Raw genomic sequence first — 16,157 nt, 5'->3', positions numbered from 1 at the left:
TATCACAAATTATTATATTGTATTTTTTTTTCTGCTTACTATAGTATTGCACATTCATTTATTTATTATTTATTTATTTGTGTTTTGCATGGTAATCATAATTCGTTCACAAGGTTTATATAACGGAATAGTTCACCCAAAAATTCAAATTTGCAGAAAATATTCTCACCCTCAAGTTGTTCAAAACCTGTATGATCTTCTTTCTTGTGTTGAATATAAAACAAGATATTTTGAAGAATGTGGGTTGCTGGTGCCCACTGACTTCCATAGTATGAAAAGTCAATGGGGACCAATAACTAGTTTGGTTACCCATATTCTTATCAAAATCTTATTTTGTATTTAGGAGGTTTGGGACAACGAGGTAAATGATTACAGAATTTTTATTTTTTTATTTTTGGTGAACTGTCTTTAAAAGGTTAGTTCAAAAACAGATTTGTTCACAAATGCAAACCACTAAAATATCATAAAGCAAAAGAGTATTTTGATAGTTGCTGATATTACATAAAAAGTGGAAACATGTCTGTTATTATATTATTAATAGAAAATCCAACAGAAACAAGACACTCATCACAGTAGACAAAGAGGCGCCTGCAGGGATTCTCCAAGCCAGTAGGTGGCAATAGGAAGAAACAGATAATGTTTGAATTTTACCGCAAGAACAAGGAGACCGAAGAAGAGGAGCCACACGCAGCAACGTTTTCAACACATAGAAACCCACTATCGTATTAAAAATAAAAAAACTTGCCTGTGGTTGACTCGTTTATCCATATTTTCTTCATACGCATCAGAATTTCATGGTGGTTGCTTTTATTATCCAGCTTATGTCGTAAGAAGTGTCTTTAGGGCCTCCACGAGGTCGGTCCTGCTCGGTTCTGATTGTCAAAGTTTTGGAAATTTAGGTCCAGTATGTCCAGCTTTAACTTCGGCACGAGTACCCTCGGGTCCACCGGAACCGTAACCGGCGGGGGGTTCTCATTCGGAGCTGCTACAAGGTATGAGGACACATCATGTCAGCTTTCAACTGTGAGCTAATTATTGAACGATTTGTGCAGAACTAAAGTGTAAACACAAACACATCTAAAATGACAGCTTACAATGTTCACTTTAATTGGATAGTCGATAACCATTTGCTGTTTAAGCTCACGTTTTAGTTTCACATTTATTTTCAATGTTCTTCCAAAAAAATAAAAAGTTAAGCCTATTTGATTACTAAATGATTTGCTACTCTAAATGCATGTTATTTTTCTTTAAATAAATATTTATGTAACTGAAAAAAATGATTTTGTGTAAGGGAACTAACAATTGCTGTTAATAGTGTTCATAGTCTGTTCACGATTAAGTCTTTAATATATTTTTTCTGTATATTTCTGCCTTAGTATGTACATGTCCTGACATAGTCACCACTGATAAGCTACTTCTAAATGTATTGTAGAAACATTGTACAGCTGCTTTGCATCGATTTGTATAGTGGAAAGCCCTATACTAATAAACTTGAATTTAATCGAATTGAACTATTGGTTTAAAATGCAGATATGTTTAACATCATTAGGGATAAAGTTAGTAATACAAATGTGACTTTTAATGTCTAATATATTTTCCCAGCACACCTGCTGCAGGTACGGGTGGATTTGCTTTTGGAGGGTTTGGCACGCCAACATCCACACCGGCCGCCACCAGTACCACCTCCACACTGGGAATTGGGTCCAGTTTATTTGCACAGAAACCAGCAACTGGATTCACCTTTAACACACCTGCCTCAGGTTCTTTGACAAACACTAATTTAATAATTTGTATTATAATTTGGTGCCTTGATAATAAATAACATTGTCACAGTTAATTCATGTTGTTAATTGACTGTCTATTTTACACTTAGGGGCTGCTCCATCCACTACTGGCCTTACTTTAGGTAAGTAATTCTTAAAGGGACAATAAGTAACTTTTTAGGTATTTTATTATCTAAAATCAATATTTTTATTCATAAATATGTCCTCAATGGTGTACAAATACCTATGCCAATGTTTAAACTAATCCTCGTAAATGAAGAATTTATTATCTTTATATACATGGTAGGGATGGGATGGTATGAAAATTTAATATCACGATTATAGTGACTAAAATTATCACGATTATCAATATTATCACGGTTTTGTTGAAACGAGATGAAAGTGTTCAAAAATAGTTGATGCTCACACTGAAAAAATTTCAGCAAGTTTTATATTTAATAATCAACAAACAACTAATAAAACAAGCAACTCTATGCACTTAATTTAAAGAAAGATTAAATTCTGTGGCATTTCCTTCCTTACAATGAAAAGTGTAGAAGCATAGAAAAGCATAGAAAAGTCACTGACTTTCGCCATTCCTTCTCGAAAAAAAACAAAAAAACATTGTGCGCTGCGTTTGCGTCAGACTGTTGCTGGCTGGACATGATTTAATAGCGAGTTATTAAAACCGCGATAATCAAACACTGTTTTAATGAGAATTCATTTTTAAACGATATTACTAACCTTCAGCACATTCTATCACGGTTATCGATAAAACCGGTTATCGTCCCATCCCTAATACATGGGACGGGTAGGTCGACGGAGGCTTCCATGTAGTTCCGCCATCTTGCAAAACTATAATAGCAGAGAGGGACAAAAAGTACTAAGCCAACGCGTTTCCACAACGCGTTTTCGGTCAGAGCCAGAAACGCAGATGCAGAGCAGTGAGAGGCGCTTGAAAGTTTAAAAGTCTGGATTGCATTCTTATTATGGACCATACATATGCCGCGCCACAGGATAGGAAAACATCGTCGCCAAAACGAAGTGCTATTAGAAGACATCCTGTCAAAGCTTTTTGGTACATATCGCCTACCGTAGATGCAACGCGCATTTGAAAAAGCGAGGCGCTGGAGAGCAAAATTAGTTTGAATGTAAAATACAATTTCACCACTAGATAGGAGTAATTCCTACTTACAGTCCCTTTAAAGAAACAAGCTAGAAGAAATATATTCAGTTTTATCACTTTTCTTTTAGTCCAATGGACCTGAAACGTCTTGACTCCATTGCCCCCTGTTGCCAAAAAAAATATTTTCATAAAGCATAATTAACATCTAAACTTTTTTTTTTTACTCGTTATTTCTACCTGATAAAATTTTATAGCTTGACATAACTACACTGTGAAAATAAAAAGACAAATTCACTGTGTTTTTCTACTTCAAATTTTCATTTTATTTAATGTGTTACTTGTCATTTATGAAATTTACTAGTACTTATATACACATTGTTTTTCATCGCAAGAAAATGCATATTCGTTATTAAAATGCAATGTCGATTTAACAGGATAGTTAACCACTGGTTAAGTTTGTCAGACACGCTGTCTTCCAATTTTGTTGATTTTGTGTGTTTGTAGGGAGTCTTACCACCTCGACCGCTGCCTCTACTGGATTCAGCCTGGGCTTTGGAAAGCCAGCAGCCTCCGCTACACCTTTTTCACTCACAGCCACCACCTCTGCAGCTACAGGCACAGGCCTGACTCTGGGATCCATCCTGACCTCCACAGCCCCTCAGACCAGCTCCACAGGCTTCTCCCTCAACTTAGGAGGAACTACCACCACTTCCTCCGCTCCTGCCTCTGGGTTTTCCTTTGGTTCCAGTCTCTTTTCCAACCCCTCCTTGACAGGTCAGCCTTTTTTCCACTGTAATCAAGTTACATTCAGTTTAAACGGGTGTTTTGCTCTCATACTCATTTAATATGTGTTTCATGTTTAGGACAGTCCTCTTTAGGTGGACCCCTGAGTCTGGGTGGCTTAGTCTCTACCTCTGTTGCGACCACCTCTGCTCCTGCGCCCAGTCTCGGCCTGGGTGGAGTAGACTTCAGTACTTCCTCTGAAAAAAATAATGAGAAATTATCAAGCACCAGACCGGAGTAAGAAACATCCTACAATCACCATATGCCTCAATGTAATTTATTATAGTGGCTCTTACCTGGCTCTTTATCTCTACAGGGATAGTAAAGCCCTCAAAGATGAAAACCTGCCAGGTCCGATCTGTCAAGATGTGGATAACTTTCAGTAAGTGCTCCATTTTTCTTTGTTCTAGTTGCATATAGTTGATTTAGTACTTAATATGTGTTTTTCCACAGGAAGTTTGTCAAGGAACAGAAGCAAGTCCAGGAAGAGATCAGCAGGATGTCTTCCAAAGCCATTCTCAAAGTGCAAGAGGACATCCAGACGCTCAGACAGCTCCTGTCCATCTGTGCCAGTGGGTTGCAGAGAAATTCACTCTCCATAGACAAACTGAAGTTGGAAACCTCTCAGGTTGGACAAAATGTCCTTCAGACAAATTGCAAACAGTTCAACTGAGCATTGTTCAATCTTGTAATCCATTTTTTTTTCTTCATGCAGGAATTGAAGAATGCTGATATCGCACTTCGCACCCAGAAAACGCCTCCTGGACTACAACATGAGAACACAGCGCCTTCCGAGTGAGTGAATCTTTGCAGTTCTACTTGTAAAGTCCTACTATAAGCAGTCAAATTTGCTAACTTTTAATTGTTGTCTGCCAATGTGGTGTCCATGTCTCTCTCCAGTTATTTCCGGACTCTGGTGGAGCAATTTGAGGTGCAGTTACAGCAGTACCGTCAGCAGATTGAAGAACTGGAGAATCATCTTACCACTCAGAGCAGCGGCTCCCACATCACCCCTCAAGGTTTTAATCTAATTAATGCTCTCTGTCAAAAGCACAGACGTGATTCATATGATAGAAAAATAGCTTGGGTATCCACTTGACTGTGTGATGTCATCTTATCATGTAGATTTGTCCCTGGCCATGCAGAAACTCTACCAGACGTTTGTTGCACTTGCTGCACAGTTGCAGGGAGTTCATGAGAATGTTAAGGTAAGTTCTGAAAATGTCTTAAGTGGACCATATTTAATATTTTTATTTTACATATATATATATATATATATATATATATATATAAACATTAAATGCATTAATACATCAATATTTAATTATTTTTATATTTTATTTAGTTTTTATATTTTACTATGCACATGTGTATGTTATGTGTGTGTATATGTGTGTATATATGTATGTGTGTGTGTTAGGGCTGAAATGATTCCTCAAATAATTCAAGTAACTCATTGAGGCTAATTATTTGTCTTGAGGCTACGTTTAGTCCATTTTCTGTCCATTTACTACACACAGAACACTGTTTCCCCATGGACCATTATTACTGATGCACAACCTGATAAATGCTGGACATAGCCTGCGTCCCAATGTGCACACTATCCATCCTAAATTCTATGTATATTAGTCATTTTCAATATTATTTAGGACAGATAGTGTGGATAGTTTGCACATTGGGACGCAGGGATATTTAAGACCGTAAATAAACATGGTGGCTAGTTGTCCCTAAGTTAGCTATGTTTTGTAAAAGACTAAGTGCCATTCGTGTTGATTGTAGTGGTCGACCAATATATTGCCAAGGCCGATATATCGGCCAATATTTGATATTTTTCAAATATCGGCATCAGCTGATAATTTTCTCTGCTTCGAGGTGGGACTTTTATTTTGATGAGCGCCCACAGTACTCACACTAGTCGTGGCCTAGTGGTTAGAGAGTTTGACTCCTAACCCTAGGGTTGTGGGTTCGAATCTCGGGCCGGCAATACCACGACATAGGTGCCCTTGAGCAAAGGCATCGAACCCCCAACTGCTCCCCGGGCACCGCAGCATAAATGGCTGGTGTGTGTTCACAGTGTGTGTGTGTGTTCACTGCTCTGTGTGTGTGCACTTTGGATGGGTTAAATGCAGAGCACAAATTCTGAATATGGGTCACCATACTTGGCCGAATGTCATGTCACTTTTTTTTTTTTTAAACAAAGGAATTAATGTATACAAAAAGTATTATAACAAATGATTTTATATTATTAGCATGATCGCGTGTTCTCTGTGTCTTGGTCGGTCCATGTGAATTAAATGCTTTAAACTTTAAACTCATGATTTCAAATTATGCTGTGCTTTATGTATTTGCCCACTGTCATATTCATGTCATTTTCTCTGTATTCTGTATCTAAAATGAGTGTTACTCTTAAAAAAAAAATATGATTCCCAATGCACACAAACTTCCCATAATGCAGAGTGCCCTGTTGGGTACAGTGTTTACTTCCGTTTGAATTATTTTGTTATTAAATATTTATTTATTTGTTAAAAAAAATAATACTTTGTAATCTAAAGTATGTTTATTTTACACATTTATGTTTTAATCAAATGTCAAATGATTTCAAATTTCTTAAATATAAAAAAATATATATAATAATTATATTGGCTTTATATTGACTATCGGCCCCCTGCTTTCCAAGATATTGGCATCGGCTGCCATAAAACCAATATCGGTCGACCACTTGATCAACCAGTTGATCGTCTCATTCTCTCTCTGTGACACACATACAGACACATTCCCCATACAGCTATGCATAAAAATACCACAGAAAGAAAATTAGTCAATATCACATGAAGAGTGCCAATTTACACCTCTAAACATAAGCATGATTACAAATGTGATCATGATTTCATGCAACAGTTCAGTAAACAAGAAGTTAATATTAAGGTACTCACGTTTAAGACAACATATTATCTGTTTTTGCTCTATTATGCTCTAAAAATAATTCTAAACATATCCACAGCACTGTTTTGCATCTCTGAGCAACATGATCTTCTTATTCTAATTGATTGATTAAATGTAAGTGTAAATGTAATGTAATTTGACTCAAAAGATGATGCACACAAAAAAAAAAAAAGGCTTTGTACAGGTAAAAATGCCCATAAAATGTAAAAATCTATTTCAACTTATTAGAACAGATTTATTTTTATCACTGCTGTGAACTGACCAGTACACAGGATATGAAGGATATCAAAAAACAATTTTACATTAACACACACACACACACACACACACACACACACACACACACACACACACACACACACACCAGTACATAGAGAGACATTTAAGAGGGTTTATTCTGCAAATAACTCTATTTTCATGTTGCAGAAAAATGTGTTTAGAAACACATTGTGTATGGACTCTTGTTCTAAGTTACCTTCCTGTCCACTGATTTTTTGCCTCTTACAAAAGCCACAAAGCCTTCCAAGAAGACAGTAAAGGGTTATGTCATGCTTGAGCTTTAGTTAGGCTGAAACCTGAATGTTAAGTTGCACGGCATAAATGTTATGTTTAGGTAATATTATTATTTTTATTACTATTATTTTGATTTATGCCTTTTCTTACTGTTTACCTTTTCTACTTTAATTTTTTTTTCTTGATTTATGCCATAATTTTAGGTTGTAATGTCTACCCTTTTAAAGTATTGTGAAATAGATTTAAGTTTTTTATTTATTTTATTTATATATTTGTGTTTGCATTTTAAATGTAATTTGGCAATTAAATGTATTAAATGGATTTCGTTTTCACAGTTATTAATGTATGCAATTTCAGTAATACATTTTTATCTAAAAAAAGAAATAATAGTTGTTTATTTTAAGAGACCTATCTTATTTTCTCTTGTATATCTAGTATTACGCTTTCATAAAGAAAAATGACTTATCCGATTACTCAATTAATCGTCAAAATAATCGGAATAATACTCTATTACTAAAATAATCTATAGCTGCAGCCCAATATATATGTATGGCTACGTTCACACTGCAGGGCTTAATGCTCAATTCCGATTTTTGGAAAAAATTAGATTTTTTTTGCAAGGCCGTTCACATTTCCAATTAAATGCGACCTTTTGTGATCTCCTGTGTGAACGTGAAATGACCCAGAAGTGATCCGCATGCGCAGAAGAGTACTCAACGGCCAACGACGTCACTCGTTGTTTGCGGAAGTAGCTAAACATGGATGTCAACAACAGTGTAGTCAACAGCGGAGCTCGTTTAGCAATATTAAAGTTATTTAAGCAGCATTTTCCGCCATGGTTGTTGTTTATCTTCTCATTCCCGCCTACTTCAACGCAGAATTATGACGTTTGTAGCGTATCAATGACGTACGGGTCGGATACATGTGACCTGGCCGTTCAGACGGAGGTCGCATTTCAAAAGATCGGATACGTATCGGATTTAGGACCACATACCCAAGTGGCCTGGGTCGCATTTGAAAAGATCAGATCTGTGTCGTTCAGACTGTCATGAAAAGATCAGATACAGGTCGCATAGGGGCAAAAAAATCGGAATTGGGTCGTTTCAGCCTGCAGTGTGAACGTAGCCTAAGTGTGTGTGTGTGTGTGTGTGTAAAGTAAAATAAAATAAAATCATTCTAATATGCTGATTTGGTGCTCAAGAAACATTAGTTATTTTGATAATGGTCTTTTTTTTCCTTCTTTTTTTTTAAGGCTTAATTTGTGAGTAGAAAAATTACAATGGTTTTTGTTAAACTTATCTTTTGTTACAGTCTATATTTCTTTACTGTCTCTTTAGATTTATTCTAACTCTTATTCTAATTCTTATTTATCGGTAGGGGATACGTATTCTTTGTAATAACATGCACTACTAATAAAGCAAGCCCAACAATTTCTCAATATTCTCATTAAGATTTCATGATTAAATCAAAGCAGAATCATTGTATTTGAAAAGTTTCTTTTCTATCGTTTTCCATAGACTCTCAAACATCAGTATCTGGGCTACAGACGAGCCTTCCTTGACGACTCCACTGACATATTCGAGTCAAAACGTGTTACTGGCAAGAAATGGCAGAGTTCTCCGCATGTCACCACAGGCCCCGCCCCCTTCGGCAGCGTTCCCAATGCAGCAGCTGTTGCAATGGCTGCCACTCTCACTCAGCAGCAGCAGCCGGCTCCAGGTCTGACCGCCTTCAAGTTCTAGCCCTCTTGACCTCTAGACTGATAGAATGGTGAGGGGAGGGAAGAATTGAAAGAAAGAGGGAGGGGGGAATGACAGAGAAAGGCAGATAGAGTAGACAAATTCGAGAATAAACCCAGTGCCATGTCTGTTTTTGTTATTTGTTTTTTAAAATCTTGTCTCTTTTGGAGATATGGAGCAACAGGGTTCTTTTAACATACATCATGTGATTCAGTGTGTGCCAATTAGTGTGCTGTGAGATTTTAGATGCTGACTTGCCCAACTTCTGTTTTCTTTTTCTCTCTTTAACTCGCTCAAGAAAAAACACAAGCTATAAAGCAAGAGCATTAAATGCTGTTTTAATGTTTAATGAGTTCAATGGGAACATTCCAAACCCAATGAAGGTTTAGAAAGGGGTTTGTTATTTTGAGGTGGTCTGTTTGTGATTCAGTGGGACACGTTTTCTATTTTGAGTGGCACAGAAGGTCGTAGGATTTGACCAACAGCACTAATGTAGCCGTCACTACACAAAGTAGCCAAACACAGTAGACTCGCTACTACACACAGACTGAAATGTGTTCACACTTATTTCTATTTAATGTTCCCATAATCAGCCAAACCCAAATTCTTTCATAGTAGATGTGAAAGTTGATATTTTGAAGTGCCAACAAACACTTTTAGTACGACTGCTGTGGCTGAAGCTTTCTGAGCAAAATGTTTGTTTTTGATGGGAATAGACAGAAAAAAGCAGAGTAATTTAGTAAAGGGTAAACATGCTATGCTGGAAAGGGATTGCTGTAACTCAGGATAGAAACAAATTTGGTTCTTTCCATGTTTTTCTCAGTTGGTGGCACCATACTGCTAACATGCATTTTGATAGCTGCATACTAAATAATTTTATTAAATAATTAAATAATGTTAAATAATTTTCATAATCACTTGTTTTAAAAGTATAACACTTTTGCATGAGTGTCCATTTTCATCTGAGATCAGTTGTAATATTCTGATCTATCAGAACAGCAGTTGTTTAGGTTGTCTCTTGATAGCTTTGCCAAGTATTTTGATATTTTTAGCATTTTGTCTTGCATCAAAACCATGCATGTTTGGTTTAGTTATGGAAAGATGGTTTTATTCCAAAATATATACTTTTTGTGGTCGTAATGATTTGAATGAACCAGATTTCCATGGGGTTTGCATATGAATATGTAGAAGGAAGTGTGCAAGCTACTGATTCTGAGGTGCGTTAAGGTCATTTACTGTATTTCATTGGACAGCTCAGTGAATATGATACAATTTCTCTGTGCTTTTTTGTTCTCGATTAAAGGTTTCTTTGCTTTCGTGACACCTTCCTTCTGTCTGTAACCATGGTTGCATTTGTGGTTCCCATGGATATCTCCTTGCAATAATAGCAGGTCGGAGGTGTGATAGTTGGTGTTAGATTTTCCACTTCTATGGCACAAAATTGATTTACACTTGTCTTTTTCTGGGTTCTCGGTCTATAGAGTAGGATCAAATTACAGACATTTTTTATTTGGTATTTTACTGGAAATAACTCAAAAAAAGGGCTGTATCAGTGTTATCCATAAGCCAAAATCATTTTTGATTGAAAACTTGACTGTTCGTCATTTTTTCCCCAGTTAATAGTTTTTATTATTAGTAGTACTATAATATTTTCTTGGATTTGGACTGTGCCTTTGTGCTTAAGAAAGTCTAGGCTGTTGTGGGTGCTTTTGCAAATTAAATTAACTGTAAATATGTAGTGCGCTAAACCAACGGCATGGCTTAATTAGGTGCACAGTATTTGTATGTGTATATACATACACAAGTTGTGAGAAACAATTGCTGTCATTTCCTTATAAAACCAAACAAAACCCTGCAGTAAAGTCTGTTAATGATGAAAATCCTACACTGATGTTAGTTATACATTTTTTTTTCTTTTCTTTTTTTTTTTACTTTAAGGGCTACAGTGTTCAAGCCTTCAGTTTGAGTGAACATGCTGCTTTATGGGACTGTTGAGGGTCCGTGGTGAAGGATTGTGCCAAATTTCAGTATTGAGAAGAACAGTTTTTGTGATTCTTGGCCTTTTGGTGGCCCAGAGCTGCTATTTCATGCTACCATAGCTGTCATAACTCAAAGGCTTGAGTGATAGTAGAGATGGTAATCCCTTTTCAGAAAGCTTTTCTCGCAAAAGACGAAAGCAACACATCTTCTGCTTTATGGGAAAGCTATTAGACCATCAGTGAACTTTCACTAGGAGCCATTGCCAATCTCAGATCTTACAGGCTTTCTTTAGCTTTTATTTGCAAATCTACTATACAAACGAATGATCTTAATGCATGTCATGTTTTTAAAAAACGCTTTTAGGAAGTTGTGACTTTTGTGTGTTGGTACCTTATTAAAGCTCTTACACAGTATGTCTGTTTATAGACATCTCTGCTGCTTGGTATACATTTCCATTCCTTGGAACACATATGGGGCTTACTATCATGGTTGTTTACAAATAGTAACATAGTGAATTCTATAATCTAACTTATAAATTGATTGTTTTTTTTATTATTATTATATATTTTTTTGTTTAGATTATGCTTGTTGATGCATTTGAGGTGGTGTGCCTTTTAAATTAGATAGAGCGTTAGTCTTAACCATTGTTTGAAATGCATTTTTGGCACAGGTTGGCTTTAATCATTTTAAACAGTGTTAATGCAATAGCTACTACTAGGAATCGTTTGTCCTCAATTGTTTGTCATGTTTAATGTAATTTGAATTGACAATAAATCAATTTTGTTTAAGAAAAGCCCTTGTCTTTGTTTCTTTTTGACTGAAAAAAAAATCCTAGATTTTTTTCTCTCAATGAATTGGATTTAAAGACTGCATTTGAGATGCTGATTTGTCACATCTCTAAATTAATAATCTAATCAAATTTAAACCAGCTAAAAGGAAACGAGACAGGAGCATAATTTAGTAATACATTAAGTAAAAGCAGGTCTGTCGATGTCGTTTAGGAAATAATTAACATTTGACATATTAAGTGATTTAGAATAGTCATCAGAATAATAAAGTATGGATCAAAGTATGGTAAGTAACTGGAAGCAGATTAGTACAATAAATAGAAAAAATTATATATTTGCAGCCATAATGGCCTATTGTTTTGATGTTCTATTTTATTGCATTTGCGCCAACATCATAATGAGCAATATTTTAGAGAATGCATATGGCTTTTATGTAGCTCTTGTGCCACTTACTTTCAATCAGGATAAAGGATGGTTGCAAAGCATGTGCTTCTCTCAGTTGACTTTAATCAAATTTTTAGTGTATGCATATTGATAATATGGATCTATATATGAGAGTGCGTGAGAGTAAGTTCCTCTGCTATCTCTCTTTGTCCCAGGACCACAGGCGCCCTTGGGGGCAAGTTTTGGCACTCCCTTTTCCTCGGGTATTGGCACAAGCATGGGCTCATCCAGCCTCGGAGGTACTTGCTGTGATAAATTTCTCCTCTCCCTTTCTATTTGCATTCTTAAGGCTTTGTCTCAATCTTTTAAAAAGACAGTTAAAATCTAATTTCTATATAGATATAAATCTATATTCATGAAGATCAACAGTTTATAGTGACCATAACTTGTAAGCCCCATGAAATTAGTCTGTACATCTCGTGTTCTCCAAGTCTTCTGAATTCATATTATATTAGTTAGATTTATGAGAGAAAAAAATATTATTTAAAAAAAACAATTCATTACTGATAATCTTCCCCATAGTGAGCTGTAAACTATGGAATCTTATTTCACCATGGAATAAAAATCTTCCTCACAATCGTGAGCTTATATCTCAGAATTATTGCATCCCTAACTTTTGTTAAGATGCTTAAAATAATGTGGAAGTCATTTGAACCACTTGTATGGTCCTTTTTGGACCATCCTTTCTTTGCTCTATAAAATAGTAGTATTGCAAAACTACAGAAAATAATAATTAAAGATATGGTATGATGGCAAATTCCTGTAGATCTACGATTTGGCACTCGTTTTAAAAATGCTCTTTTTTATTTATTTTATTTTTTATTATTGTTTAGGTTGCATAGTGGGGAAAATATTTATTTGCTCCCCTGCTGATTTTGTAAGTTTGCCCACTTACAAAGAAATAAAGGGTCTGAATTTTTTACGGTAGGTTTATTTTAACGTATAGAGACAGAATACCAACCAAAAAATCAATGAAAAAAAAAATTATATAAAGGTTAGAAATTTATTTGCATTTCATTGAGTGAAATAAGTATTTGATCCCCAAGCAAAACATGACTTAGTACTTGGTGCAGAAACGTTTCTTGTAATTGGTCACCCGGTTTGCATCTGAAAAGGGATTTTGATCCACTCCACTTTACAGATTCTCTCTGAATCCTTAAGGTTTCTTGACTGTCGTTTGGCAATTTGAAGTTTCAGCTCCCTCCACAGATTTTCTACAGGATTGAAGTCTGGACACTGGCTGGGCCCCTCCATGACCTTAATGTGCTTCTTCTTGAGTCACTCCTCTGTTGCCTTGGCGGTATGTTTCGGGTCATTGTCATGCTGGAAGACCGATCCATGACCCATCTCCAGTGTTCTGGCTGAGGGAAGGAGGTTCTCGTCCATGATTTTACAGTATATGGCCTGTCCATTTACCCCTAAATGCAATGAAGTCGTCCTGTACACTTAGCAGAAAAACAGCCCCGAGGCAGAATGTTTCCACCTCCATGCTTGACTGTAGGGATGATGTTCTTGTGGTCATAAACAGCAATTCTCTCCCTCCAAACACGGCGAGTCAAGTTAATGCCAAAGAGCTCCGTTTTGGTCTCCTCTGACCACAGCACTTTCTCACAAGCCTTCTCTGAATCATTCTGATGTTCTTTGGCAAACTTTAAATGAGTCTGCCGTAAATATGCTTTGAGCAGGGGGACCTTGCGGGCACTGCAGGATTCCAGTCCATTGTGACGTAGTGTGTTACCAACGGTTTGCTTGGTGACTGTGGTCCCAACTGCCTTGAGATCATTAAAAAGCTTCTCCCGTGTAGTTCGAGGCTGATCCCTCACCTTTCTCATGATCATCCTTACCCCGTGAGGCAAGATCTTGCATGGAGATCCAGACCAATGCCAATTGATGGTTGTTTTGTATTTCTTCCATTTCGGAATAATCGCACCAACAGTTGTCTCCTCCTCACCAAGCTTCTTGCTGATGGTCTTGTAGCCCATTCAAACCTTGTCCAGATCTACAATCTTGTCTCTAACCTTTATATAATGTGTTTTTTCTGGATTTTTTGGTTGGTATTCTATCTCCATCCATTAAAATAAAACCTTACATAAAAATTACAGACCCCACATTTCTTTATAAGTGGGCAAACTTACAAAATCAGCAGGTGGTCAAATAAATATTTTACCCACTGTATATAGAACTTGTATTTTTCACATTTCCCTAACTCTATTTTTCCTTCATCAGTTTTTCCTAGTTAATCTCAAATATAACTCCTCATTCATTCCTGTCCCCCATCTCCCCGTCCTGTGACTGAGAGTTTATCTCTGGAAAATATGTAGTCGCAACACCTAAATCCCCCCCATCTGTGTCTCGGCAGTATTTGGAAGCGGCCCTGGGTTTGGGGGCGTGGCAACAGGAGGTTTGTCGTTTGGGTTTTCCTCTAGCAAGCCATCTGGAGGGAGCCCGAGCGCAGGTGTGTTTGTTAGCACCCTCCTCCATCTCACCCTCTTTCGTCAAAGCTAACCATTACTAACAGCTCCCCCTTTATTATAATCATCCTTTCCCCAGAATGCATCAACATCATGCTGCATGAGGGCAAGCGCTGCATATCAGATCAAATTTGCATGGTTTATTTGTTAATGGACATGCTTAAGTGCTTGATGGGAGAAGTAAAGGTTGAGAAAATGTAAAATATTTACTGTTCACATTTTAAAATATTTGTTTCTCAGGGTTTGGAACATCTAACACCTCTGGCTTCAACTTCAGTAACCCCGGCATCAATGCATCAGCTGGACTGACCTTTGGTGTTTCCAACACACAGACTCCTGGATTTGGGACAGGAGGTCCACTGCTACAGCTCAAAAAGCCACCAGCAGGAAATAAGAGGGGCAAGAGATAAAACAGCAAGTCTATATAGGGGTAAAGGGAAATGTCACGAGGTAAAGATGATGCGTCTCAGATCTTTATTTTTATATATGTGTATGTGTACATGTATATTTTCTCTGTTGGATCCCATTGAAGGATTTTTGAGATTCTTTTCAGTTCTTCCTTTTACCTTTGTGACTACGCTGTGTTTGCTGTCCGAATTGCATAAGATCTAATGGAGCATATTTTGTGATGCATAGAATACCCGTGAAGGGATTTCAATGTAAATGCTCTCGATATTGAAGATACTCATAAACTAAGTTTACCTGTGTCCTAGTGGCTTTCTTTTAAACCACATTCTGTGATTGTAAGTGTGTCACCCCATCCCATTACATGACCTATGTTTATTGCTTTTCTGGTTACTTGTACCAAATAGATGTCAACCTGTATAAGAATGATCAACGTATACCCATTTTTGTTTCTGTCTCCTTTTGTTACCAAATAGTGGGAAAAAAAACTTTACTTAAGCAGACTTTGTGCAAACAAGTATTTTTCGACTTGAAAGAAGTGTTTGTTATTAAAAGAAGCGAGAAGGATAATGTCTTGAGTAGATTTTATTTTGTTGTTGTTTTTTTACTGAAATAAATTATGTATTAGCAATACGACAGGTCCAGTTCATAATTAAAAATGTATTATATAGTGTATTATTATAAATAATTTAAGTAACTTACATGTGTAATACTATTTAAAACACCGACAAAGAAGTAGTAACGCAAACTAACCCTATCTGTGGTAGACCGGTGCGAAATGAAGAATCCTACTATGAAAACGAAATCATTATTTATTTAACCTTTCCGGCGTTCTGCGCGCCGTTGATTCGCCAGTAGCCTGGCGCCCTTAGCAACGTCTGCTTTTCAGCCCATCAGGTAAGTCTACTGGGTAAACGTCGTGCATAGTCATGAATATTAATAACCAGCCCTTCAAGTCCCCATGAAATCAAAATCAGTCTGATCCAGAGTCTGCTCTGGAGATGCGGAGGTACGGAGCGAATCATATGCGCGAGTTGGCATATATCAAACACTTTTAAAACTACACATCCTCAGCATGATTATTATCACTATTTTGTTTTACTAAAAGTTTCAACTATTAGACTGTATGTCTGTCAAATGCGGATGTACTATTCTTAAAAGGGGCGGGGCTGCTGGATATATCCCGCCCCGTCTTCCTGTTT

At 36.7% G+C, this 16,157-nt stretch overlaps 1 protein-coding gene across 1 annotated transcript; it reads left to right on the top strand.

Annotated features, from left to right (window-relative positions):
- The first annotated feature begins 639 nt into the window (after positions 1–639).
- LOC132116154 (nucleoporin p58/p45-like) lies at positions 640–15,525 on the top strand. The gene is made up of 14 exons (XM_059524780.1): positions 640–992; positions 1,603–1,760; positions 1,874–1,906; positions 3,394–3,665; positions 3,749–3,909; positions 3,989–4,054; positions 4,126–4,300; positions 4,388–4,467; positions 4,573–4,691; positions 4,798–4,880; positions 8,646–8,847; positions 12,235–12,318; positions 14,439–14,534; positions 14,791–15,525. The coding sequence occupies exons 1-14, from the start codon at positions 907–909 to the stop codon at positions 14,958–14,960; spliced, it is 1,785 nt and encodes a 594-aa protein (XP_059380763.1). The 5' UTR covers positions 640–906; the 3' UTR covers positions 14,961–15,525.
- Positions 15,526–16,157: the final 632 nt, after the last annotated feature.

The sequence above is a fragment of the Carassius carassius genome, chromosome 35 (genome assembly GCF_963082965.1).
Source record: "Carassius carassius chromosome 35, fCarCar2.1, whole genome shotgun sequence".
Taxonomy (NCBI): Eukaryota; Metazoa; Chordata; class Actinopteri; order Cypriniformes; family Cyprinidae; genus Carassius; species Carassius carassius.
The sequence above is the reverse complement of the archived record's forward strand: the minus strand, read 5'-3'. Positions and strand labels throughout refer to the sequence as shown.